The sequence below is a fragment of the Apus apus genome, chromosome 20 (genome assembly GCF_020740795.1).
Source record: "Apus apus isolate bApuApu2 chromosome 20, bApuApu2.pri.cur, whole genome shotgun sequence".
NCBI classification, from domain to species: Eukaryota; Metazoa; Chordata; class Aves; order Apodiformes; family Apodidae; genus Apus; species Apus apus.
In genome coordinates, this window is record NC_067301.1 from 3,000,618 (window position 1) to 3,026,630 (window position 26,013).

At 56.7% G+C, this 26,013-nt stretch overlaps 1 protein-coding gene across 6 annotated transcripts in view; it reads right to left on the bottom strand.

The window, feature by feature from the left end:
• AGRN (agrin) overlaps positions 1–26,013 on the bottom strand; it is a 111,538-nt gene that overhangs the window by 10,760 nt on the left and 74,765 nt on the right. For 3 of the 6 annotated variants that reach the window (XM_051637156.1, XM_051637154.1, XM_051637157.1), the window contains 24 exons: positions 21,655–21,876; positions 19,412–19,606; positions 18,073–18,273; positions 16,388–16,533; positions 16,108–16,213; positions 15,552–15,665; positions 13,385–13,549; positions 12,733–12,876; positions 12,311–12,435; positions 11,835–11,940; positions 11,245–11,625; positions 10,962–11,096; positions 9,444–9,571; positions 7,499–7,613; positions 7,046–7,165; positions 6,454–6,804; positions 4,550–4,742; positions 3,778–3,993; positions 3,155–3,384; positions 2,565–2,699; positions 2,303–2,399; positions 1,714–1,878; positions 1,326–1,437; positions 414–425 (listed from right to left, as the gene is read on the bottom strand). In XM_051637156.1, the coding sequence (XP_051493116.1) occupies positions 414–425; positions 1,326–1,437; positions 1,714–1,878; positions 2,303–2,399; positions 2,565–2,699; positions 3,155–3,384; positions 3,778–3,993; positions 4,550–4,742; positions 6,454–6,804; positions 7,046–7,165; positions 7,499–7,613; positions 9,444–9,571; positions 10,962–11,096; positions 11,245–11,625; positions 11,835–11,940; positions 12,311–12,435; positions 12,733–12,876; positions 13,385–13,549; positions 15,552–15,665; positions 16,108–16,213; positions 16,388–16,533; positions 18,073–18,273; positions 19,412–19,606; positions 21,655–21,876 (3,914 nt within the window). Of the gene's footprint in view, positions 1–413; positions 426–1,325; positions 1,438–1,713; positions 1,879–2,302; positions 2,400–2,564; positions 2,700–3,154; positions 3,385–3,777; positions 3,994–4,549; positions 4,743–6,453; positions 6,805–7,045; positions 7,166–7,498; positions 7,614–9,443; positions 9,572–10,961; positions 11,097–11,244; positions 11,626–11,834; positions 11,941–12,310; positions 12,436–12,732; positions 12,877–13,384; positions 13,550–15,551; positions 15,666–16,107; positions 16,214–16,387; positions 16,534–18,072; positions 18,274–19,411; positions 19,607–21,654; positions 21,877–24,507; positions 25,458–26,013 lie in introns of those variants that run through there. The other 3 variants (XM_051637159.1, XM_051637155.1, XM_051637158.1) reach the window with 2 other exon arrangements.

Below are 26,013 nucleotides of genomic sequence, written 5' to 3' on the forward strand. Positions count from 1 at the left end.
TTGCTGTCACCCTGCAGCCCCAACTGCCCATCTGAGTCCCAGGTGACCCTTCAGCCACACGGTTCACACAACAGGAGTGATGTCCCCTCCTGGGCACCTGGGATAGACCCAGAGGCACAGCAGGGAGGCAAAGATGCAGTTACATCCATCACTAACTAATGCTTTGTGGAGTTAACACAAGAAACATGACCAGATTAATTGAAATGCTTCTGAAACAAAATGTAACGACTGGCTGGAGGCTAATGAGGGAAGAGGAAACAAGTGTCTCTAATCTACAGAGATCCTAAAGCTGCTTGGTCAGATGGGAAGGGGAGTGAGTGAAACACTGAGATCTGAATGGAAAACAACAAAAAAAAGAACAACATGCCAATGGCAGATGAGATGGAAGTGCAGTGGGTCATACTTATCTTTACCTTACGGGATTTCTGGGATCCAGACAGCAGGGGAGGGAAAAATACAAGTGAAAATCAAAGGGAGAGAGAGAAAGAGAGAAAAGGAGATCAGTGGGTAACATCATAACATGCAGGGTTGCCCAGAGGATCCTGCAATCAGTGCCCAGGAGAGCCAGGGCAGAGGAGGGGGGCTGCAGAAGGCAACAGGAGGGGCCAGTGCCAACCAGGGGTAACCTTTGCTTGGAGAGAAGCTTGGAAGGATGAGAGGGAAGGGAGGAGGAGATTCCATCTTTGGCAGGAATGCTGCATAACCTTGATGCTGCCCTTCTAGGTGGGTCTTAAGGATTGAGTTCAGCAGCAATTGGAGCTTTTCCTGCATCACCAGCTTCCCCACCGGGAAGGTAGATGGAAGGAAGGCCAATGGCCCTGCCCTGAAACCCCAGGAAGCTGCTGTTTGAACAGAAACAGAGGTGCAGTGGGGCCAGGGCACAGGGAGAAGCCAGAGAGACAAGCTGCCAGCTTGGGGGCAGAGGAAAGGCACTGGTGGATCCAGCAGCAACAGTGCAAAGGGGCTTTTACTGCTCCCTGACTCCCTCCCAGCCCAGCTGTCTGTGCAGCCAGCACCAAAAACCAAGGCCTCAAGGATCAGGGCATGCAAAGGGGCTGCAGCTCTGATGGTGGGGGACCAGGAGGAAGAGCTGAAGAGCTGTGCCACTGCTGTCCTACAGCACCAGGGCCAGGCAGCAGAGTAGCTGGGAGGGGCAGGCAAGCTCTGCCCTGCAGCATCCTTTTCTCCCCAGGTCTTACCCACATCTCCTCCACCCTTAAAGCTACACACTGAAAGCCCATGAGCCTGGGGACTTCTCAGCTTATTTCACACATGGAGGAGCAGGACTGGAAGCCCAGAGAGCTCTCCCTGGTCCATCAACTTACGGGTGACTCTCCCATCACGACCTCGCCGCTGTTGATCGTCATCATCCCTTTGCGCCCGTTCCTCTCCAGCAGGACACTTGTCCAGGTGTTGAGAGGGACTGGCTCTTTGCTCCTGGTGGTGGGAGGGGAGGAGAAGACACATGGATGAGAGGTTTGCCGTGATCACCTGCAAACACAGAGCTGGAAATCTCCCCTAACCAGTTTGGCCTGCCCAGACCATGACTGCAAACAGCCATGGCCAGGATGAAGCCAGCTCCCCCCTGCTCACCTATGGTTTTCTGGGGAGGGGAGCCCAGAGCCAGTGCTGGACACTGAAAGCCACCACTGTCCCTCCCCTGCCTCTGTTGTCACCATCCTGCAGAGCCCCCCAGCCCCATGCCCACCCTACCTGAGCACAGCTGCCCCTTTGCCCAGGTCATATCGGTACTCCAGGAAGCCATCGTGTAAAGCCAGAGAGACAAAGTCCCCTTTGCCATCTGTCTTCTGCCCATTGTAGAAGATCATGCCACTGGGGTTCTTGGCCAGGAACACAACTTCCATGGACATTTTGTCCCTGAGGAGAGAAGGATTATGGATACCCTCCAATCCAGCTGCTGACATGCTCTCCTCCTCCACCCTGTGTGCCCACCCCTTGGAAGACTTCTGCCTGCCTGGGACTACAGGCATGGCAGGGATGCCAGCCCTGCAAGAGACCCTTGCCAGGTAAGAGATACACCTGCTGTGTTCAGGACGCTGCTCCACAGTGACTATTTACCCAGCCTGTTCCAAAACTGAAGCCCCCAAGGGCAGGGTGCTGGCTCAGCCTGGCTGCAGGGATGCTGGCCATGCCAGTCCCTCGGGATAAAACCTCAGGCAGGTGAAAGGGAAGATCTCCAGGGAGAGCCATCACGTGAGAAGTGAGGTTCAGAGCTGCCTCCCCTGAACCAGCCCCGCAGGTGATGCCCTGGCCTGCCCCTCTGCCATTCCCTGGCACTTACTGCAGGTCAGGAACGAAGGTCTGCAGCCCATTCAGCTCCAGGTAGGAGAAGCCATTGAACGCCGGGAGGAAGGGCATGGTGTGGTCCTGCTCTGTCACTGGGCACAAACGAGGGAATGGTGAGGAAGAGGAGGCAGAGCAGCTTCAGCCAGTGCCCCAGAGCCACAGCAGGCGAGGCCTCCCGGCTCCCCAGGCTGGGGAAATGAGCACCTGCAGTTCCACCCCCGTCCCCAGCCCCGCTCCTCTGCCAGCTCCCATCCCACCTAGCTCGCAGAAGTCTCCTTCCCGGCCCATGGGACAGGCACACAAGGCACCTCCCTCTGGCAGCACCAGGCAGGTGGCAGAGACGTGGCAGGGCGACGGGTCGCAGGGGTTCTTCTCGTCAGCACAAGTTGGGCCTGCAGCAGAAAAGGCAGCATCTCAAACCAACAGCCAGCAGGCACCATTCGGCCAGAGACAAAACGTCTCTGATGTCTCCTGATGGCCCTTCCAGCCACCTTCTCCTGTCTCAGGTTGGGTTCCCATGACCCCAAAGAAGCCCCCACCACAGTAGACCCTGCAAATAGCAGGTAACACCCTTGCCAGCCTGTGCCCCTGAAATGCAAGGGGGAATTATCTGTGCGTGAGAAGAGATCCTGGCCCTTGTCTTGTATGCATGGGAGGAAGAAGATCTGCATCCTAAATTAACTGCTTCACTGGATGCAGGTTCATCCCACTGCTCCCTCCAACCCCCTGCTGACTCTCCCCACCACAGCTCCCAGCGTGAGCCCCAAGAGGCTCTGGCATCCCTCAGGGCCAAGCAGTGGGACCAGGACCCCCAGCCCCGCTCTGTCCTGCAGCCCCCTGCCCGTACCGGTGTAGCTGTAGAGACACTGGCAGTGGAACATCTCTGCCTCCTTGGTGTGGCAGATGCCCCCGTGGTGGCAGGGGTTGGGGTGGCAGGGGTCGTTGCCGCACTCGCCCACCCCGCTGCCATACAGCACCTCGCTGCCCTTCTCCCGCAGGTCGTACAGCTGGTTGTTCACATCCAGGAGGCGGATACAGCCCTTCAGGCCGCCTGTAGCTGCAGCGCGATCTGCCACCCTGAGGGGACAGAGGGCAGAGTGGGCTGGGGAGCAAGGGGTTCGGGGTTCGTCCCCGAGGACAGACCTGCAGAGGCTCTCCCGGGGAGGCTGCACATCCCCAGGCAGGGTGTTCAGAGAGAAGCCCCAGCTCCACAACGTCCCCCAGCCATCTCCTGGGGCGCTGCCAGAGGGGGGCTGCAGCCACCACGGCTGCTCCCTGCACAGAAGGTGCTGAGACAGCCAGGCCACCTCATTTCCAGAGCCAGGACACCTCATTTCCACAGCCAGGACACCTCACTCACACAACCAAGCCACCTCACTCACACAACCAAGCCACCTCACCCACACAACCAAGCCACCTCACTCACACAACCAAGCCACCTCACTCACACAACCAAGCCACCTCACTCACACAGCCATCTGGTCCTCGGGCACTCCCCCGATGAAGAGGTCGGTGTCCAGGTTGAGCCCGTCGGTGCCCGGGGGGCTCTCCCCACTGACGTGGGGCTCCCCGTCCACGGCCAGCACGCCCGAGCGCCGGTTGCGATTCACCACCAGCTGGTGCCACTTGCCAGGCTCCACCTGCACCTTGCTGGTGATAACACCCGTGCCAGAGCCAGTGTTAAACCTGGAGAAGAAGAGAGACACCTGTGACTCTCTCACCCTGCACTGGAAAAAAAATCATTTCAGCTCAGATTTCTGGGGCCTTTCTCCCTGTTTTGTTTTGTTTTCCCCCAGTACAAAAGCAGCACCAAAAAAAGACCCTGCTCAAAACCACCTCAGCCTCCCACACCTTTTAGCTTTTCAAAATTCAGTCTGAAATAACCGAATTCCCTTTGTTGAAAAGTGCCAAAGGGAATGAGTCCCCTTGGTATTCCTATTATACACTGACCCAGGGAAGCTGTGGCTGCCCCATCCCTGGCAGTGTTGAAGGGCAGGTTGGATGGGGCTTGGAGCAGCCTGGGCTGGTGGGAGGTGTCCCTGCCCGTGCAGGGGGTTGGGAATAGATGATCTCTGAGGTCCCTTCCAACCCAAATTATTAGATTGGAAACAACATTCCTCCTCGTCCATTTGGTGCTTTCACAGCCTGCAAGTTCAAGCCCAGCCTCCTCCTGCTGTTCTGCCAGGACCATTCTTCTGCTTCTTCCCCCAGCCTAGGCAGGGCTGAGGGGATGGGCACCCACCTCAGCTCCACGAAGCCGCCCACCAGCGCCAGGGAGATGAAGTCTTTGCCGCGGTTCTGCCCGTTGTAGAGCAGCAGCCCGCTGAGCTCCACGGCCCGGAACTCCATGGCGATGCGCACCGTGTGGTAGGCCTTCATCATCTTGAAGGCCAGGTAGGACTTGCCCCCAAAGCTGGGGATGAAGTACCTGATGGCTGCAAGGGCCAGGGAGAGAAGAGAAGAAGGGATAAGTAGAGGAAGGGGCAGGAGGACAGAGAGGAGCTGAAGGTCTGACACGAGCCTGTGGACACTCTCCTCCCTGTACAAGCACAGAGAGCTCTGGGAAACAGCAGGAAGAAGCTGGCTCCTGCAGACCAATGCTCCTGTGCAATTATCACCTGTCACCAACTCCCAGCTGACTACTCATACTGGTAGCACCGGCCTCCTCTCACGATGTCCTGCCCCCACAGGCTGCTCCCACCTTTAGAGCTCTGTGGTTTTCTTCCCCCAGTCATTAGTTCAGTGGTGTCCCCATCAGCTCCTGCCCAGCTATCAGTCCCCTGTGCCCTCAGCTGAGTTCTGCTGCACACACAGCTCCTCCTAACTTGACTTCCCTGCTCCTTAGGTAATTTTTATCTGTCCTCCCAGAATCCCATGTGACAGATTTACATTCATCACCCCAGGCTTTTATTTATTGCAACTGGGACTTTTCAAGGGATCTGAAAGGCCAAGAGCTATTAAAATGAACAGGGCTGGACACCCACTTCCAGCAGCAGCTTTGAGCACTCCAGCTCCAGCTTTAGGGACCCGAGCTTTTCAGGAATAAGCATTCCCAGCCACCTGGAGCCCCTGGTGTGACACCAAACGACCAGTGGGAGCTCCCAGTACATCAGAGCAGCTCTGGCTGAGCATGCTGCCAGCCTGCAGCTCTTTGATAAGCAGCTCTGAACGCTGGGGAGCAGAGCCTGAATTATCAGCACTCATCTCCTGGTGTTCCAGAGGACAGTCAGTACCTGTCTCTGTGACACTAACTAGCTGTCGCGAGCAGAGATCAAAAAGCAGAAGCTCACAAACCCCAACACTTTGGGGCTCTGATTTGTCAGAAGTGGAGCCAGGAAGAAATTGCTCCGGGCACCTTCTCACACCTCAGCCTTGCTGTGCTCACCTCTTCCCACACACAGTGCACATAAACCTGTTGTAGAGCTGGTTACATTGCCCCCTGCAGTGCCTGGTGCCCCCGCAGTGCCACTGCTAATGATGGGGCTGCCTTTGCATGTCCCCCCACTTAGAATCATAGAATCATAGAATCCTTGGGGTTGGAAGGGACCTCGAAAGATCATCTAGTCCAACCCCCCTGCCAGAGCAGGGTCACCTAGAGCACATCACACAGGAAGGCATCCAGGCAGGTTTTGAATGTCTCCAGTGAAGAAGACTCCACAACCTCTCTGGGCAGCCTGTCCCAGGGCTCTGTCACTCTCACAGTAAAAAAAAATTTTCTGATATTCACCTTAAACCTCCTATGCTCCAGTTTGCATCCGTTACTCCTTGTCCTATCACTGGTCAGCACTGAAAAAAGCTTAACTCCATCTTCTTGACACTCACCCTTTACGTATTTGTAAACACTGATGAGGTCACCCCTCAGTCTCCTTTTCTCCAAACTAAAGAGACCCAGCTCCCTCAGCCTTTCCTCATCAGGGAGATGTTCCACTCCCTTCATCATCTCTGTAGCTCTGTGCTGGACTCTTTCAAGCACTTCCCTGTCCTTCCTGAACTGAGGGGCCCAGAACTGGACACAATACTGCAGATGCGGCCTCACCAAGGCAGAATAGAGGGGGAGGAGAACCTCTCTTGACCGACTAACCACCCCCTTTCTAATGCACCCATCCCCAGGAGGTCTGTGGGCAGACCCGGGGCAGAGACACGCACGTTTCTCACAGACGGCTCCTCCTTTGCCGGCCGGGCAGCTGCAGGTGAACTCCTTCCCGTCGTCCTCACAGGTGCCCCCATGCAGGCAGGGGTGGGAGTCACAGGGTCTGGGGGGCTTCCTGGTGGTGGGGGGCTGGCGGGTGGGCTTGCGCCGGGCGGTGGTGGCAGGGAAGGTGGAGCTGGGTCTCCTGGTGCTCCCGGCCGCCTTGGCGCCGGCTCGGCCCGCGGCGTCGGGGCGCAGGACGTGGGCTGTGGCAGCAGCAGCTGTGGTGTACCTGCGGGTGGTGGCAGGTGCCATGGTGGTGGCCGTGGTGGTGGTCACAGTGGTGGTGAAGACCCTGGGGATCCAGTCTGCAAGGCAGCAAAAGGCAGGTGGAGGCTGGTGCTTCGACAACCTTGAGGGCAGGGAAAGCCGCTCGGGGCTTCTGGGGTGAGGTGGCAGCAGGGAGGGTTGGGTGGATGGCTCTTTCCCCAGGCTACCACACACCCAAAAGCCCAAGGGCTCCCTCCTTGCTGCTCTCCAGGCCCCAGAGCTCCCCCTCAAAAGCCTAAACCAAGAGAGGGAGACTGATCACAGAAAGAGAGGACTCACCAAAGTCCATAAATTTGACATGCTCCTGCTGGGGCTTCTTCACCAGGATGGTCTTCTTCTTGGAAGCTTTGATCTGCTTCAGCAGGGCCCCTTGGACATCAGCTGCCGTGTAGGAAGTGGCTGATGGTAGCCAGGAGGAGAAAGGAGAAAGGCAAGAGTGAAGATGCAGGCCCACCTGGCAGTTTCCCTCCATCACCTCCCCACGATGCCTCCGAATCATTCCCTTCACTGGGAAAAAGCTTCCAGCCTTGCAGGCACCAGCTCAGGGTGCACCTCCTCCCAGCTCTTCTCACAGCATCTCTCGGTTTTGCTGAACAGAAGACACATCCCCAGCAGATTTTAAGAAGGCTCTTCCATCCTTTGTGCCATAGGCACATTTCTCAGGCTGGCGGCCCCACTGGGAGTAACCTGCTCCCTCCTTGGGAGGGGGATCAGCACTGGGAAGGGTCCTACCTGGGTCAAAGTGGGACTCCACGATGACACGGACAGCGCTGCTCTGCCCCAGGTCCCGGACACGGATGCTCTTGAAATCCTTCTTGACATCAGAGCTGCGGAAAAGCTCATCCAGCTGGTGGGGTGGGGGGGAAGGAGGAAAGAGAAACCAATGAACGGGGAGGTCCCCGAGGGCAGAGAGCCTTTCTGGAAAAGATCTCGAGTCTCAGCAAGTCTTTGTTTCACCCCACTTTGCATCCAAACCTTGGCAAGACATCCCACTGACACGGGCAGAGAAAAAGGCTCTTGGTGTAGGGTGGTAATTTCAGGTGGTCCCTACTCCTTATGGCCTGCAGTCAAAGGCAAGAACAGGATCCAGACAGCGTGGGCAAAGTGAGCTACCCCCATCCTACCCATGGAGAGGAGTAGAACAGAGCCAGACCTCAGACACCTTGCAGTTCAGAGAGGGATTTTTCTCTTGTGTGGCATCTAAGTCTTACTGATCTCTTCTAAAGCTGTGTAAACCTGCTTAGGCACTTGGGGAAATCCCACAAGGCATCATTCCACATCTGTAAGTACCTGCTGCCTTTCACAGCTTGGCTCCCAGGCACTGCAGGATTTGTCTGAAGTCACATGAAGGAGACCAAGCCAGTCTGGCCCTATAAATTCAGACACTGTGATCCCTGAGGGCTGAAGGAGCACATCACATCCATGGCTATGTCCAGGTAGATGCTCAGGGACAACAGGTCTCTGCAGCCCAGGGCTGTGGCAGGAACTCCCAGCCCAGCCACAAATGGCCTCTGGGACAGAGGGCCTGTGCCATGCCTGCATTTCCCCCAGCCTGGGAAAACCAACCAGTAGAATCTCTTGCCTTCTTGGGATGGAAAATGGATGAACCAGTGAAAGAAGCTTTTAGGTGCCTGTTTGCTTCCTCAGATAGGAGCCACTCTTGTCCTGGGAAATACTGCTATTGTGACACAGAACTACATGAACCATATGGTCCATATGCCAGGCACACATCTGCTTATATGACTGTTCCAAGGGCTCCCCAGCTTCTAAGTACAGCTTGGAACCAGCTATAAATATGTTCATCTCCTTGCAAAGATGCTTTGTATGTGCTGTGCCACACTGCAGGCTGCAGGACAATGCTGGTACCCCATCCAGACCTTCCCTGGCATTGCCCTGTGTACACATCACCACACAATGTCTCCTTCTCCCCAGAGCTGGCCATGCCAGGGGGTTCTCCTTGAAGGTGAGAGACTGGATTTCCAGCTTCCCAAGTTGTGTAGCTGAATTGGAGGGGTAAAGGGGTCTTGGATGTCTTTTTGTCTAAGGGCTTCTCGTGGAGATAAGGACACCTGGGGAAATCCAAGGGTGTCAAGGCAGAACTTCTTGCCTAAATAGCCCCATCACCAAGATCAAGCTGAAAAAGGATAATTTTTGGCCCAGCACATCACAAAGGATGGAACCCAATGACATATCACATGGTAGAGCCTAAAAACACATGTAGATTAACAGGAGATATGATAAATTGACAGAGGGACCCTCCTCGACAGAACTGGGGCATCATCTCCTAACACTCTGAAGTGCCCACCCCAACAAAGCCCTGGCCCTGAGCTGTGTTCACTCCCAAGTTTTGTAGGTTAAGCCCATCTCAAAAAAAAAACCCCACAACCCTCAGCATGGAGCAATGCTCCTCAAGGCACTCCACAGGCTCTGCAGAAAGGTCTCTCTGCTTTCACTTGACACCAACGACAGGCCACAGAATCACAGAGCGGTCAGGGTTGGAAGGGACCTCAGAAAATCATCTAGTCCAACCCCAAACACTGACTGCTTCTGGAAGTGAGCACTTGGGGTTTAGTCATCTGTCCACCACAGTGCAGACAGAGGTGGGCAGGGTCCTCTTGTCTTTTGCCAAGGCCAGAAGAGCTCTGGCCAGGCCCTGGATGAAGCGCAAAGGACTCACCGCACTCTCAATGCTCCTGGCTGTCTCCCCAAAGAGCTCTGACTTGGGGTCAGCCATCTCAGGTGTGTAGAACAGCTCCTGGCCTTCCACCTCCTCCAAGATGAGGACTCCTTGGAAGACTTTGGTAGCTACAGGAGGGAGGGGAAACAAGACAAGCTCCTTTAGTTGGCTTGCGGGCAGGGGACAGGCGTGCTCAGCCGTAAGGAGCGTTGGAGTCCCTGGGGGGGAAGGGGATGGCAGTGTGTGGGTAGTGCCAGTGTTGGGGTTAGTTTGGATGGGTCTGGGAAAGCACCATGGAGGATTAGTGTCAGAAGGTGCTGGAGCAGATGGCAGAGACCAGGCTGGAGATGGCAGCTTTTACCATACGGTTTCCTCTGAGCTCCGGCCCGGAGAGCAGCCCCCCTGCACCGGCTGAGTAACAAGAGAAAGACATTAGCCAGAGCAGCACAAAGTCACCACAGCAGGATCAGACACGAGCATGCAAACAGGGCAGAGAAGGGCCACCTGTGGACTCTGGTCAAGGAGAAGACCTGTGCTGGGAGAGGGAAGCAGAGAGCCTGCCAGCTGACAGGCTGTGGCCAGCCTTGCAAAACCAGAGCGAAGCTGCACCAGGAACCCAAGGTGTGGGTCCCTTCCAGGGGAGCTGTGGGGCTGCAGGGGCAGCAACAGAAAGATCCCTGCTGTGGGTAACCCCACGGGAAGTTCCCAGCAGCTGTCCTTCTGTGGGTTAAAAAGGGAACGGTGACCATAGGAAAAGGGGATGTCCTGCTAGAAACCCCAAGGAACAGGAACAGAAGAACCTCAGAGAGCAGTGAGGAAACATCTTGGAGATGGTCCCAGAGCAACATTTTTTAGGGTAAGGAGGAAGTATATACAGGACAACAAATACTCTGACTGAGCACAGGGGGGGTCTGGGTTTTAACATGGACAAGGTGAAAGGGACTTTTAAATTGGCAAGACAGATCCAACCTAGGCCATGAGATCATTGTGCACCCCTGGGAACCACCATGAGGCTGCTCAGACTCCCCAGGAAGCCCAGCAGGGCCACTAGGGCTACATCTGCTCTTCCTGCCTGCTCTGGCACCAAACTGGTCCTGGGCAGCCCAGCTCCCTTTCCAGCCATCAACAAAGAGAACATGGGAATTCAACAAATTCCCTCACCCCAGCTGTGAGCTCTACAGAAGCCTGGGCAAAGCACTGGTCCAAGTTTTAAAGCTGTGGCAGTCAAGGAAGAAAGTGGTCACTAAAGTGAAGGTGCTGTGGCAGGTGGGCACAAGGTCTGGCATCTACCAGAGGCTCAGCACATCCCCGGGAACATGCATCCCCTCAGGGACACACCAGCCCTGAGACCAGGCACAGGAACAGTGCTCATGCTGGCCGGGCAAGCACAGCACCCTCCTGCTGTCCCCACCTGGCAGCTCATGGTGGCAGCTCTCCCTCTCCTGCACCCTGCAAGGGTCAGTCAGGCTCCTGACCACCAAAAGGGAGCTCAGAGCCCAGCCCCGAGGACAAACTCACCTGGACAGTTGCTGCCTTCTGCATCAGCAGCTGCAGTCTTGCCATCAGAGCAGCATCCCAGCGGGGTGTTGTAACACGTCGCCCTCTCGATGGCTGGGGTGGAAGTTACCTGGCTTTCCTCCACCTCCTCTTCCCCTGCAGGGCAGCAAGAGGAGCATTCACCAGCAGGAGGTAAGACCTCACCTCTGTGCCAGAGAAGGAGGCTGAGACACAGCTTCATCTTGTGAGGGACAGGGTATGGGTCAGCCAACCAACCTGCCAAGGCCAAGAGGAGCACACTCACCGGCAGAGCCTGCCCCGCTCGATTCCTGGTCTCCACTGATGCCCATCTCTTGGTCTCCACTGCCTTCTGCACTGCCTGATTCCACGTAGGCAGGCTGGGGGGTGGCCAGAACCACTGGTGCAGTGGAGAGAGGGCGAACAGTGGTCTTGTACACCCCGTGGGTCACCCACGGTGTAGTGGCTGGTCTGGCAGTCGTGACGCGCCTCGTTGTAGGGTGACCTGTCTCAGTAGACTTGGCTTCCAATGGGGGGGAGCTGGCAGCCAGCTCGGTGGGCTCTGGAGCCTGGGTGGTGAGCCGTGGTGGAGGAAGGATTAACTTGTCCAGGGGCAGTGTGGGAAGCGGTGTGGGTGGTGAGATGTGGCTGGTGTGAGTGATGGACTCTGAAAGGAGCAGCAGAACAAGGTAGGTTAGGAGGACAGGTCTGGAAAAGGCTGGCTATGACATGGCTCAGGCACTTGCCCTGGGCAGTGCAGCTGCCACGAGGAGTCAGGGTACAGGGAGGAACTGCAGAGGGAGGCAGCCAGAGCCTGGTCCAGCATCAGGCCTGAGAGCTGGCCCTGCCCCAGCACCCAGAGCCACAGGCACTCACCCTGGCACTGCCCCACGTGCTTCACCGTGATGAGCTGGCCCTGCCGGCAGGCGATGGTCTTCAGCTGGCACTGGTCCCCGTAGGTGACACCATCAGAGCCACACACCTGGGGGGCAGAGGGGAAATGTGAGCTGTGCCTCTGTCCTCCTCCAAGCCCTAGGCAAAACAGCCCGGTCTCTAACGCTGGGAGCAGAGGCCTTGCAGGGGTAAGGACGGGTCTGTACAGAGGGACCCAAGGGCGGGCGACAGAAGCCCAGGAGGGGAGCAGCTCAGAGATGCCAGATGGGGCACGGAGCACCCAGCTCTGCTAGGAGCCATCTCACCCACCCTTCCCTACACATCAAGGACAGTGAGACTAAATTTGCCTGCCTGCTCCTCATGGAGAGGAGAGACACCAGGCTCCCAGGCTGCCTGCACCAGCCCAGGGCAGCAGACCTGGCCCCATGTCCCCACGCACTGCTCAGCCCCCCACAAACCTTGGTCATGTTGGCCTCGGAGCAGAGCGGGGACGGGCACTCGCAGTGGGCAAAGCCATTCACTTCCACACAAGAGGCCCCAAACTCACAGCTCATCTCCTCACAGGATTTTGGGGCTGACGGGTCTGGAGTAGGGAGAGAGGCAGGAGAGATAAGCAACAAAAAAACACAACAGTGACACAGGCTATGCTGAGCCAAAATCCCTCCCTCCTCCCAGCGGGTTTTAGCTCTCCCAGGGACTCGCCAGAGCAGCTCAGACTTTCACCACCCAGAGCAGCAGTCCCTGGTCACAGGAACCCAGCCAGGAGTGGAGGTCACAGCCCCTTGCCCCGAAGCACCAGGGTGGGAGGGAGGCATTTCTTCCCACTCGCCTGCCGTGGTACCCAAGCACTTCTCAGCAAGCTGCTGTGTGGCTCCCTCACCTTTCTCACAGCCAGTCATGCCCAGCTTGCTGCCGTTGGGGCACTGGTTGCACTTCATGCCAGTGATACCAGTCTTGCAGGAGCACAGCCCAGTCATCTGCTCGCAGTCATCACGCACTGAGCCCACCGGGTCGCAGTTACAGGCTGAGCAAGAAGGCAGGGGGGAAAAAAAACAAAGAGGACACTGGTTTGCTGGGGGATATGTGGAGCAAAGCCAAGAGAAGAGCAAAGAGAAGTGTCCAGGGGAAGACCATAATGCTGATTGACCCAAACCCAGCCTCCAGCACGACCCTCTGACCACCGTCCTATGGCTCGTGATCCCACATCCAACTCACAGGCACATGTGGGGACCCCAGGGCTCATTCACAGTGGGCTCAAGCAGCCCTGCAGCACATCTGGCCAGGATGGAGGGAGGCACCATCTCCTAGCCAAGCTGCACCACAGGGGTCACCCTGTCTGTCTTGCATGGAGCGAGAAGCTCTGCAGAAACACCCGCTGGAGGCGACTGAAAACGGGACCGACACCAGGGGTGATTGAAACAGAACGGTACACCCTGCACGGCTTGAGCCCCGGGGAGCAGGGCAGGGTGGAGAGCTGCAGGGACAAGGGCCCAGGGACAAGGGCCACGGGCCCAGGGACAGGGGCCACTCACGGGTGCAGCCGCTCTTGCTGTCGGTGACGATGCCGCGGAAGTTCCAGAAGCCGGGCTCGCAGCGGTCGCACTTCAGGCCCCCCACGCCCGGCTTGCAGGAGCACTGCCCTGTGCCCGGGTCACAGGCTCCCCCGTAGGAGCCGTAGGGGTTGCACTGGCAGGTGCCTGTGAGACAGAGGGAGGACGTGAGGTTGAATCCGGCTAAGGGGATCCTGGGAGAGTTGGAGCGTTCAGCCTTGGAGAAGTGAAGGTTTGGGGAGACCCTAGAGCACCTTCCAGTGCCTGAAGCAGCTCCAGGAAAGCTGGGGAGGGGCTTTTTGCCAAAGAGGGCAGTGATAGGACAAGGGGTAATGGTTTTAAACTGAAAGAGGGGCAATTTAGGTTAGATATTAGGAAGGAATTCTTCACCATGAGGGTGGTAAGGTGCTGGAGGTGTTCAAGGCCAGGTTGGACGAGGCTTCATGCAGCCTGGTCTGTGGGAGGTGTCCCTGCTCACAGCAGGGAGGTTGAATCCTGATGATCTTTAAGGTCCCTTCCAACCTTCACCATTCTGGGATTCTATCATGCTGGGGGTATCCTGGGGGCTGCAGCTACTGAGCTCCTGAGCCCGGGCAGGAATGTGACCTCAGGCTGGGCAGGAGGTTCCACCAGCTGCTCTCAGCACTCCTCCTCTGCCCCAGCTACAAGGGGGAACTAAACCTCCAAGGACTAACCCACTTGCTTTGCTGTCATCAAGAACTCATCCCTCATTAACATCAAAGAGGGAGGAAGCTATTAGAAGTTTATTATTAATTCATTAATTAGGAACTTGATGGAGGGAAATGATCCAAAGATAAGACAGAGAGACGCTCTCTTTATCCACAGGGAGCAGTAGAAAGGGGACATGGGGAAGAGCTGGAGAGAAAAGCAGACCTTGGGAGCTGCAAGTAGGGTGCATATGGATATCCCCAGGCTGCCAGAGGCAGGGAAATGGCATGTCCAGAACAGGCAGCAGTGGATAAATCTGTCCTCAGTGATTCAAGCTGCTGGTTAAGTGGTAATTACCTCCTGAAATATGCTTGCTGCTGACAGAGGTGGGACAGAAACTGCTGGGAAACTGAATCCCACACAGCTTTGGGAAGCTGTGTCCATGGACTGCAGAGCAGGGGACAGGATCTCCATCAGAGAGATAGGGGAACATCACCACCTGCCACTGGCAGGGCAATGCTGAAAGAAAAATACTCATCTCCTCCCTAGCATCACTCCGACCAGCTCCTCCTGGCTCTGGCAGTGTTCTGCTTTCAGCAGTCAAAATGTGACAAGTAGTCCCCCTTGGCCAGAACCCACCTTGGCCCCCCCCAGAGATCTCTGGAGATTCTCTGAAGGCTGCTGCTTTTTAACTGATATGACATGTTAAGCAGCACGAGACCCTCACCGAGCAGCTGTGAGCCAGGCCCAAGCCCAGTGTGAACGTGTCTCTGTGGGCTGATGTGTTTCCCTAAGACCTGGCCACAGCTTCAGCTGCTGAGGGGTTTGCTAATGCCTTTCAAAAGTGTCTTCTGGTAAAGGGCTGACTCTGATAAGTATTTAATAAATATTAATGAAATATCTGCCAGCTCAAATTCCTGCACAGTGCAGTCCCCTGCTAGTCACTGGGCCTGGGGTGGCCCTGCAGAAGGTCCTGGATGAACCCAAAGGCTCTGTCCCACCTCAGCCTGCACTGCAAGGGTACAAGCACTGGTTTTGTCACTCAGGCTGCTGAAAAGCCCTAAGCCTTGAGCAATGGGTTGAAGGCACAGAGGGCAAGGACCATCTTCTGCGGTGTCCAACATGGACTCAGCACCAGGCAAGTTCTGAGCCACTGCCCTGTCTGCCTGCACTTCAGAGGGACTTAGAGCTGAAGTTGACTCAGGGTGTTTGAAAGGACAAGAGCATCACTAGTAGATACAGAAGGTGAAGCAGGCACACATCTCCACGTGTGCATGCTGTGAGCCTGGAGCTGGGGATAAACAGAGGCTTTTTGAGCCTGGGAGGTCACTAGTGAGCTAAGGAATGGGGAAGGTCCACCTTCCTTTGCTTCCCCTGGCATGCGACCCCAGGTTCCACCACCCATTTGATTTCTCCTGCCTTCCAGCCATCCTTGAAGATCCTCCATGGCCCCCCAACAGCAAACACAATATTCACTCACTTGGGCATCCAGCTGCACCCACTCCCAGTGCCAAGGTCATGTTGTCTGGGCAGCATCCATAGATGGTCTGGCTGCAGTGCACAACCAGGAGAGGTGGCGGGGTGGTGGCGAGGGCTGCAGAGGAAGGTGGAGAGGCAGAAGGTTATCTTGGGCAGACAGGCTGCCTCAGGGCAGTGCTGTTGATCTATGGATGGATCAAGCAGCTAGCAGCATTCCTGCAAAGCCACATGGTCCTTGCAGAGGTGCTGGGAACGGGCAATGAGGTGAGGTCCTTGGCCAGGGGAAGCACTGGCCGTGAAACAGGAATGATGCAGTGGGGATCAGCAACCCAAGGTGGACACTGCTGTGTCCTTGGTGGGGATCAGCAACCCAAGGTGGACACTGCTGTGTCCTTGGTGGGGGTCAGCAACCCAGCGTGGACACTGCTGTGTCCTTGGTGAGCACTTCCTTGCTCAATCCCAGGGCAAGGGCAGGTGGCACCTCCTGGCACTGGGCTGGGGACCAGTGCACACAGGCTGTGTCAGCCTGGGGGGCTGGCTGCCTTGGGGGCACTCACCACGGCAGGCTCCTTGGCTAGTGACATAGAGATCCTGGCGTTTTTCACACCGTGTCTTCTTCAGCTCACACTCGTTGGTGTAGGTCACACCATCAGAGCCACACACCTGCCAGGACACGGAGGGAAGCTGCTCAGGGCAGTCCCTGGCACAGGAAGGCAGGTTCCCCTACCCATGGGATGCCCTCTCCTGCCCAGGAAGCATGCAGGAAGGCCACCAGGGAGAAGAGAGGAGGAGAGCAAGGCCCGCAGCAGGCAGCCTGGGGCTGCTGGGGGTGCCTACCGGGCTGCGTGGCACTGCCAGGCAGGTGAAGTCACACACACAACGATCGTCCTCCGCGTCCTCGTCCCACCAGCCCCCGAACTGCCGGCACCGCTCCTGCTCACACTCGCTGCCGTCGCCGGAGCCCGAGCCCCCCGAGCCACACTCTGCAGCCAAGGAGGAGGGTGGTGAGGCAGGGCTGGCAGCCCAGCAGGGCAGAGGTAGGGGAAAGCAGAGGGGATGGGGACAAAGCCCTGGCACAAAGCTGTGCCCCGCACAGGGGGTGCAGCTCCCGGCTGCTCATCCAAATCGCAGCCAATTTAAGCTCTTCAGCACAGGCAACGCCAGAACCCTGGGCCCAGGTGGACCAGGGTGCTCATCAGGACCTCCCACAAGGTCCCTCTGCCTTGGAGAAAAGAGATTCCCCCACCACTGTCAGAAGATGGTGCCAAGTCTACATCACAGAAACCATAAAGGGATGCTTCAGCATGTGGCCTGAGGTCCTCCCTGCAGCGTCACCACAGGAGCAGAAGCAAGGATCCCACAGCTGCCTGGAGGTCTGACAGTGAGCAGCCATGCACGGGAGCAAGGGCTGCCACTCGCCTTGCTGACAGCTTCACTCCATGCTTTGATCCAACTCCTTCCCCTTCTCCTGCCTTCCCAAACACACAGTGCAGCAGGGAGGCTGCTGCTGCTAATATAAAGATGGAAACCAGAGCAGAGGAAGGGATGGGATTTGGGTTTAGCTTGAAGGTCAGTTTGGCAGATATTGTTAACAATACATAAAGTCTGTCCCCAGCCTGGCTGCCTCTCCATAAGGTGCTCGGAGCTTCAGCAGCAAGACAGACACTGCTGATTTCAAAGGCTTCTAAAGGGGAAGTGGGGGAAGGAAAACCTGGCCCTTTTTATTGAGTGATCAAAGGCTGGGATTTGGCATTACACAGAGAATTATTTAAGATCTTATCCCAGAGGGACATCAACCTGAAATTCCCCAAGGAGGGCTGTGATCAAACACCATGTTATGTCTTCCCCTCTCCCTAAGCTCTGCCATAGCACTGAAGTCCTTTCCAGCTAGACTACATGTGCAATGAGCCAGAGAATCTCAGCTCACCAGGTCAGCACATCACAGTGCTGATGTTTACCTGCCTCCTGTGCTGAGATTCAGCTCAAAGTTCACCCACAGCCTTCCCCTCCAGTGGGAAAACTCAGCAGGTTCCTACTCCTTAGCCTGGCCCAGCATGATACAGCCAACAGTGACCTCCCCAGGTGCTCAGAACGGAGTCAGCAATGGCCACAGGCCAGTCCCCAGGGCAGAGGGAAGTGGCAGCCAGGCTCCCTGCCCCAGGCACTGCTCTGTTCCCCCTGCTGAAGTGTGAAATTACAGCAGAGATCATCTCCTGCCCACCCCTCAGGTGGTGGCATCTCTCCTCACTGCTGGGTGCAGACGAAGGGGGAAAGGGAGATGGCAGGCAGGGTGCTGGGTGGCCAGAAGCCAGGAGGGAAGGAAAGGGCTGTTGGCATGGCACCTGCTGAGCTGGGGACACTGGGGGTGTCACAGAGCACCACGCCTGAGCCCCACACCACAGGTCTGACATGGTGTCTGGGCACAGCAGAGCAGCCAGGGCAAGAACCCGCCGCGAGGTTTGGTCCTTCCTCACCCTTCTCCCCCACCCCCCCCCGGCCGTGAGGGAACAGTGGCAACCTACCGTCCTCACATGGCCCCATCCTGGCCACCTCGATGCTCTTCTTCTGCTGGCAGGAGGCCACCTGCAGCTCGCACGGGCTGTGGTAGGTGAGGCCGTCGGAGCCGCAGAGCGGGGCGCGGGGCTGCCCCTCGCAGCGCGGGCACACGCACTGCCCGCCCACGCAGCGGCTGCCGAAGGAGCAGACCGTGCTGCCGCAGGACTCTGGGGGGGACACAGAGGGGGAGCCGCCGTCAGACCACCTGGGGACCCCCGCAGGCAACAGTCACAGAGCTGGGAACCGGCCGACGCCGTGCCCTCGGAGCTGAACGCTCCTTCCCCAGAGCTGGTTTGAACCACGCGAGGACCTACACTGGGCAGTGACAGTGCTGAGCACTTCTGCACCCAGCAGCACCCGTGGGTGGTGTGTCCAGCAGCTGCTTCTAGCACACCAAGTAAGAAATCCCCTTTGTTCTCATGGTGGCTTCAGCCTCCCCCTGCTCACAGCACCCGTGGAGCATCAAGCCATCTGTCACACTCGGTTGCTCTTCTCTCCCAAACTTAAGAGAGGGGTCTCTGTGCACATTCAGCCTTGGGACAGACCCAGCTGGAACAGGTCTAATCAGGCTCAAAGCATTGCTTTCACTGGAGTAGCATTTGTCCTAACGGAGAACCCAGGCAGGGCTTTTAATTCATTAAGAAATTAGCAGAGCCAGTTCCCTGGCCTGGGGAGTGGGGAGGAAACACATGAGCCAAGAGGAATTAACCCCATGGGACGGAGGGGAGGGAAAGCAACTGAGATGAACTGTGTGATCAAACAGACCCTCAGTGCCCAGTCTGGTGGCAGCTATCACCATGTTCTTATCCTAGTTTCTTTGCTTGGCTCACTGGACATTGGCCCAATTTCTGTGCTTGCCTCAGACAGGTAACAAAGAGGGCAGATACCACCCATGATGCACAGCTGGGGCTACAAAGGAGAAGCTGCTTGAGAAACTCGAGATACCCAATTCTTGTGAAGCCAAAAGGGAAGGGCACAAGGTGAAAAGCCTCAGGCAGGTTCTCCAAGTGACCACCCAGGGCCAGGCTGCTGAGGGTTCCCGAGCAAGCCCTGTCACTGTGGAGCTGACATCCTCCTGGGAAGTCCCAAAAACAAGCAATAAAGGCAGAAGGAAGAACACCAGTGAGACCCTCCACACATCACGACCCTGGGGTTTCATTGGTGCCTCCCAGGGCTGTCAAACCCACGGGAGAGCCACGAGTGACAGCTTGGACAGCCACGGCCAGGCAGCTCAGCGGGGCCCGCTCTCTGAAATGCCACCAGCAGGAGTGAGAGGAGGGACGGAGGGGACCTTGCCAGACTCACTGCAGTCTCCTTGGGCAGCCACCACGATGTTGGTCTGCTGGGTGCAGGCCCGGACGTGGAGCTCACACTCGCTGCCGTAGGTGTTGCCGTCGGTGCCGCAGACGGGCTGTGAGGAGGGGACACACTCGGTGGGACACACGCACCGCCCCGTCTCGGCCTCACAGATGGCCCCAAACTGGCACTTCCCACATCGGTCTGCACGGGAAGAACAAAACTGCAGGTCAGGCAGGCACCGTAGGAGCATTTCGGCTGGAAACGAGCTTGAAGATCATCAAGTCCAACCGGTAAAATTCGTCGCCGCTTAACGACGAGCAGGAACAAAACCCCACTGTGACCTTCTCCCCCAAGGTCACCCCCCGTGGGTGCTGGCAGCTTCAGCAGGAGCTGGCATCCCAGGGCACAGTGCAAGGGAAGGAGCCAAGGTGGGGGCTGCAGGAGGAGGGAGAGCCAGGCTGGGAGGCAGAGAAGCAGTAACTACTCATCAAAGCCATCAGGGCCAGGATTAATGGGCCTGCAGTGTCATGGGGCTGTGCTGTGACAGCTGAACAGGAGGTGGGGGAGAGCACGGGGTCTGAGAGCAATTAGGAGGAGCAATAAGTCAGTTCCAGCCTCGGGAGGAGCAGCACAGGGGCTGGTCTCCCCTGGGAGAGAGGTGGCAGAATTCCCACCCAGCAGGTCAGCAGGGCAGGAGGAGGTGGTCAGCTGGGAAGGGGGACACTGTCTTCCTCTAGCTTACCAGGGTGGACACATGTAGAACCAGTTCAGAGCACCCTGCCACCTCCTCAGTGGGATCCTCAGCCCTCCTGCTCCAGGCACACACAGGTTTGGTGCAGAGAAGACATTTATCTCTGCAATAACTCACTTGCAAAGGAGCTGTCACTCCTTGCAGGAGAGACCAGACTCCAGCCAGCACATCTCCTCCTCTCCTGACTCCTGGGTATTTAGTGATTCACAGTTTCATTTCCTCTTTCAGACCAGTGCCCCTCTTCCCTCTCTGCCATTCAATTCATGAAGAATTTGGCTCAAAGATGTTGTTTTGTTTTGTTTGTTTTTTCTTTCACACAGCAGCTTCTGCCTTTGCACAGGGGAGGGAAGATGCAACAACCCCCTGCTTGGTTTGTGGAGACTGTTGGCCAGGAGGTTTCTCTCCGGAGCACAAAGCTTGCAGCCATGCTGGGGTCAGGAGTGGGGCCCTTCATCTGCAGACCAGGGCAGCTCCTCCCTCCAGGGCACTCAGTGCCTGTGCTTGACAACTGAAGGATTTGCATCCTCCACTCTTTCTCCTGTAACCACGTGGAGTTGGTACCAGCATTTCCTTCTGGCCCGAACCCCACTGAGCCCTCTCTGCTCTGCTGCAGCAGGGAACTCCACAAGTGGGCAGAGGGGCTCTTTCCTTTCTGGTGGAAGGGTCTTCTTTTTCTCTTGTGCCCTTACAGCTCAGGAGTGTGTTCCCCAAGCAGGACTGCACAGTGCAGCTCAGGAGGGAAATAACCTCGATGGATTAAGCCCAGCCTTGCCTTGCTGTGCCTCACCAAGCCACACCAGCCCTGGGTGGGAAGCCAGGCACCAGCTCCTGATACCCCTCCTGAAGGTTAGGGGCAGAAAGACTGTATTTTGATCAAAAAATGGCAAGCAGCTTAGCCCTGCCTGACCACCTGGCAGGTTTTGCCCTGGGAGGACCCAGCCAGCTGGGGCTGTGCCCATCTGCAAACATTTTCTGCCTGGCCAAGCTGTGTTGGTGCAAAGAGAGGGCTTGCAGGTGGAACTGCTGCGCACGGGTTTGAGTTGCAGATGCTACACGGTGGCAACCAAAGTGCAAAGACACCCCAACAGCCCTAACTCCCCATGGAAAGACACCCCAACAGCACTATCTCCCCATGGAAAGAAAGCTCAACATCCCTAACTCCCCACAGAAAGACACCCCAACAGCCTTATCCAACAGCCCTAACCCCCCATGGAAAGACACCCCAACAGCCCTAACTCCCCATGGACAGACACCCCAACAGCCTTATCCAACAGCCCTATCTCCCCATGGAAAGACACCCCAACAGCCTTATCCAACAGCCCTATCTCCCCATGGAAAGACACCCCAACAGCCCTAACTCCCCACGGAAAGACACCACAACAGCCCTAAGTCCCCATGGAAAGACACCCCAACAGCCTTATCTCCTCATGCTTAAGACACCACCTGCTCTCAGCAGGCAAACCCAGCACCAGAAGGAACCCCAGAGAAGGGCTCTTACCGCAGGGCCCCTTGTGTTTCACTTTGATCTCCCTCTTGAGGACACAGGCCATGGAGTCCAGCTCGCAGGGGTTGCCGTAGGTGCGGTTGTCGCTGCCGCACACGGGGTCGTAGCGGCCCTGGCAGACCTGCTGGCACTCACACACAGCCTCCTGGTTCTTCACCACACAGGTGGCCCCAAAGGTGCACTCCACGCTCAGGCACGGGCTGGGAGTGCCCAGGTCTGCAAGGAGGACAAGGAGAGAAAGGCACCAGCCTCAGAGCGCTGCCTGCCCCGCTGCCCCAGGGCACAGCACTGCATGCCAGCTGCCCCAGCCTCCAGCCACCCCTGCCTCCCCCAAGCCCTGGCAAAGGCTTCAGTGCTCCTGGCCTTGGCACCAGCCCAGCCCCTGCACCCTCCATGCCACCCCGACATGCCCGGCTCAGCATCTCCCCCATGCTTGGCAGAGGTTAGGGATGGGAAGCAGGCACAAGATCTTCTCCTTGCAGGCCATCGGCAGGACTCCCAGCACATCTCCTCCAGCTACATTCTGCCCTGAGGGACAGGCCAGAGGTGGGGTTGACCCTGTGAGTCTCCCCAACTTCTGGGTCCCCCCAGCAGCTCCCAGCCAGCATCGAGAACGAGCAGCACATGCTGAGGGAGGGCAACACAAACTGAGGCCCCTCACTGCCAGGAGGGGAGCTGGCACGACTTCTCCCCAGCAGCAGTGGTGCCACCAGCCTGCCTGTGAAGTCAAAACTCAATGACCAGCTCTGTGGCAGAGGACAGGGCAGGAGGCAGCAGAAAGTCCTCCTCAGCATGGGTCTTAGTGCCTCCTGGACTCTCACTACGTTGTCCCACAGTACCTGGCACTGGTGGCCAGTAGCCAAAAAGCTCACACAGGGGTAGGTCCCTTTGCTGAGGCCTCATCCTCAGAATCCCTGTCCCCTGCTGTGGCCATACCCAGGATGATCTGGCTGGAGAGGACAAAGACACCTGTATCTGGCTTCACCACACAGCCTGTCTCTCTCCTCCCTGCAGCAGCTCAGTTCCCTTCCCCTCCCCTTGCAAGCTGCTGTTGGAAAGGCCAGGGAGCTGCTGTGTTGGCAGGATGAAGAGCCCTGGGAGAGACCCAGCACTGCTCAGCAACCCCATCTTAAGACTCAAGAGAAAAGCCCTGAGGAACTGGGGCAAGGAAAGGACACAGATTTAACCCGTGCTGAACACTGATGAGGACACAGGACAAAAGAGATGTGGGCAACATTCACTGAGGCCAAGGTGAGATGGATGCAGCAGGCAGACATGGAGCAGTCCCACCAACAGCAAAGAGCAAGGCAAGCACAGAGCTGGAGTGTGGTGGGAACACAAAGCCCTCCAGAGCCTGCTGGGGTGGCACAGGGAGTGGACAGGGCAATGGGTCTGCTTTCCTTCCCTGCCCAGACCAAGGTGGTTTATCTGCAGGGCAGGAGCAAGGCTTGAGCCCTCTGGAGTCTGGCTGCACACTGCCAAGCAGTGAAAAGGGCCCATGGCATGGGCACAGGAGAGCCTGAGTTCTGGATTTGGCTCTTTGGGAAGCACTGGCCAAGTCCTTAGAGCTGGTGGTCTACAAAGGAACAGGGGAAAGAGGGACAGCTCAGGCACATGGTCACTACTTCGACCCAGCCTTTTCAATCATCCCCCCAGCTTCCCTGCAGCAGGAGTTTATGAGCAGTTCCCAAGGACCAGGAACCACTCCCAGCTGTGCATGTCCCTCTGATGCTGCTCACATCTCCTGCTCCTGTTTCACTTTTCAAAAACAACATGTGTACAAGCCAGGCACGAAGCAATTTGAAATCCAAATCACACCCTTGTCTTGGGGAGCAAGTGAGCAGTGGGTGAGGATGCAGGTGTCAGGGCTGATGGAGAACACTGCCCTGACATTTCTCACCCTTCTCAAGCAAGCAAACCTGCAGAGAAGCAGCACATGAAGTCCCTTCACAGCCTGAACCTCAGCCTGTGCAACGTCCCACACAGCCCTGCAGATGCCAGTGGGAGTTTTGGCACCAATTTTGATGTGGGTGGACGTGACAAGGGCCTACTGAGCAAGGACCTTAGACTGTGCTATGACCAAGACCTGCTTTGATTCCTGGCCCTCCTCCCCCTTGTAGGCAGGGAAACCAAGGCACAGAGCAGAAATGCTCATTCTGCACCCTGACTGACTCCACGGCTTGATCCCTCACCTGCTGTCAAGCTGTGCAGAACCCTAACCAAGCCCTGGGGACACTGAGCTCTCCTGCAAGCCTTGCCTGTGACACCCAGCAGGCTCCAGCACCAGCCCCATAGGGGAGCAATCCTCTAGGAATCACATCTGAGCACAGACAGCTCCTCAGAGCTTCCAGAAAGGCTTTGCTGGACACTGGGGAGGGAGCTGCAATCCCTGCCCACTGGACTTGCACAGGCAAGCGTGACACACACTATGGAGAGCAAGGGAACAAGCATCACAGCCCCAGGCAGGCACAAGTCTCTGGGAAAGAGGAGGTGGGGAAGAAAGGGGGGTTAGTTGGGGGCAAAAGGACAGGTAAGATCAACCAGGAGCAGTCCAAGACTCATGTATCAGCTGAAGAGGGGCTTGCTAAGGATTGGGGGGCTCACAGCACCCACCTCTGCTCCCACTCTCATTTGCCTCGAAGGGTCAAGCCACAGCAAGCACCAGACAAGACCCCTCTGCACTGCAAGGCTTTTCCATTCCAGCAGGAAGGGTTTAGGGCCAGGGATGGGAGCAACACCAGGGCAATCTCTCCATCCCAGGGGCTCTCAAAGCAAAACTAGAGAGGAGGGGGGCAGTGAGAAGAGGCCAGGGGTGTCACTGGCTACGGAGAAGGGGAGGAAGCCGACCTCCTAGCAGAGATGTCCAGGTAGGGAGCAGAAGGGTGCTGCGAGGACACAACTCCTTCCTCCAAACAGGCAACACTGTAAAACACAAGACACAGACGAAAAAGGAAAGAGAGAGAGAGAGCAAAGAGAGAAAGCAGGGAGGGAGAGAGCAGAGAGAGGCAGGGAGGAAAAGACAGATGCAACTACAGCCACCTTCCCTCCACATTGGTCTCATCCCATCCCTTCTTTCTCAACTGCCCCGTCATGGTGTAAAAGTAGAAGAACTGAACTGTTTTGGTTGGCTTTGCCTCCTTTGCCTTGCTGCTGGAAAAGAAACAGCAGGGCTTAGAGTTCATTGCACAGGTAGGTATGAGAGGCTAAAACACTGTGGCCATACTAATGGTCTGTCTTTCCTTTCTTTCCCTTTCCCAGCTCCATGCATCTCCTATATCATCCTCACAGCACAGAGACATGGATGAACTCCCCACACTCCTGGCCCTGAGTACTGGATGCAGACAGAGCCTGTAGCTCCCTCAGCCCCTGGTCTCTGCCACTGCCCAGTGTCCCACGAGTCCTGTCCCAGCCCATGCTGAAAAGACCTGTCTTGACACACAGGCTGGCAAGCAACATCACCACCCTGGCCCTAACTCTGTTTCCTATCTCACACTGTGTCTGAGCTGGTGGCACAGGGGAGGACATGCTTTCCTTCCAAAGGGCAGCATGGAGCTCACGGAGAAGATGCTTCCCTAAGCTGATGGGGAGGCCAAAGGCTTGCCCACACCTCATGATGGCTTGCTACAGGGCAGCCTGGATCTATCAGGTGGACTTTAAAATCCCAGGCTTTGGCAGACAGAGCCTCAGCTTTGATTCACTTCCTCCAGATGATCAGCTTTGTTTGCTCCAGAAAGCAGACGTGCTCAACTGCTGTCCTCACCTGGGGGAAGAGAAGTTGAGGGTGGGCTAAAACAAAAGATAGAAGCAGGAGATCCAAAGGGACCATATTCTACTGTCCACTGGCCTCATTCCACTGAATGTGCTGGAAATGATGTCCATCTGACAGCAGAGTAGTCTGCAGCATGAGCTCTCTGCTTGCCCTAAAACTGGGGAAGCCTTAGCAAGGGCCTGACTCTAAAGGAAGTACAGGGAAGGGTTTGCAGAGATCCTAGGGGAGACAGAGGACTGAAAGGTGCCTCTGTTGCTCTCCCTGTAGGGAGAACTTGGGAGAACTGACTCCTCATCATTCCACCACCAGAAACACAGTGAAACAGACGAATAAAAATAACAGTTGTGATTATGTTGAGTGCGATTTTGGGAGCCTGACAAACAGTTTTCAAGCAGCTGGGCCTGGCAGCACTAAAAACCTACTGCAGGAGCACAAAGCCAACAAAACAGACCCACAACATGGGGCTCAGTTTCTGAGTACTTCAGAGGGTTTGATGCAGCTGATACCTTTTTTAACACCGGCTTAAAAGAATAGGATGCAGTTCTGGATCCAGTAAAAACCAATCTGAGCTGAAATAAACAGGG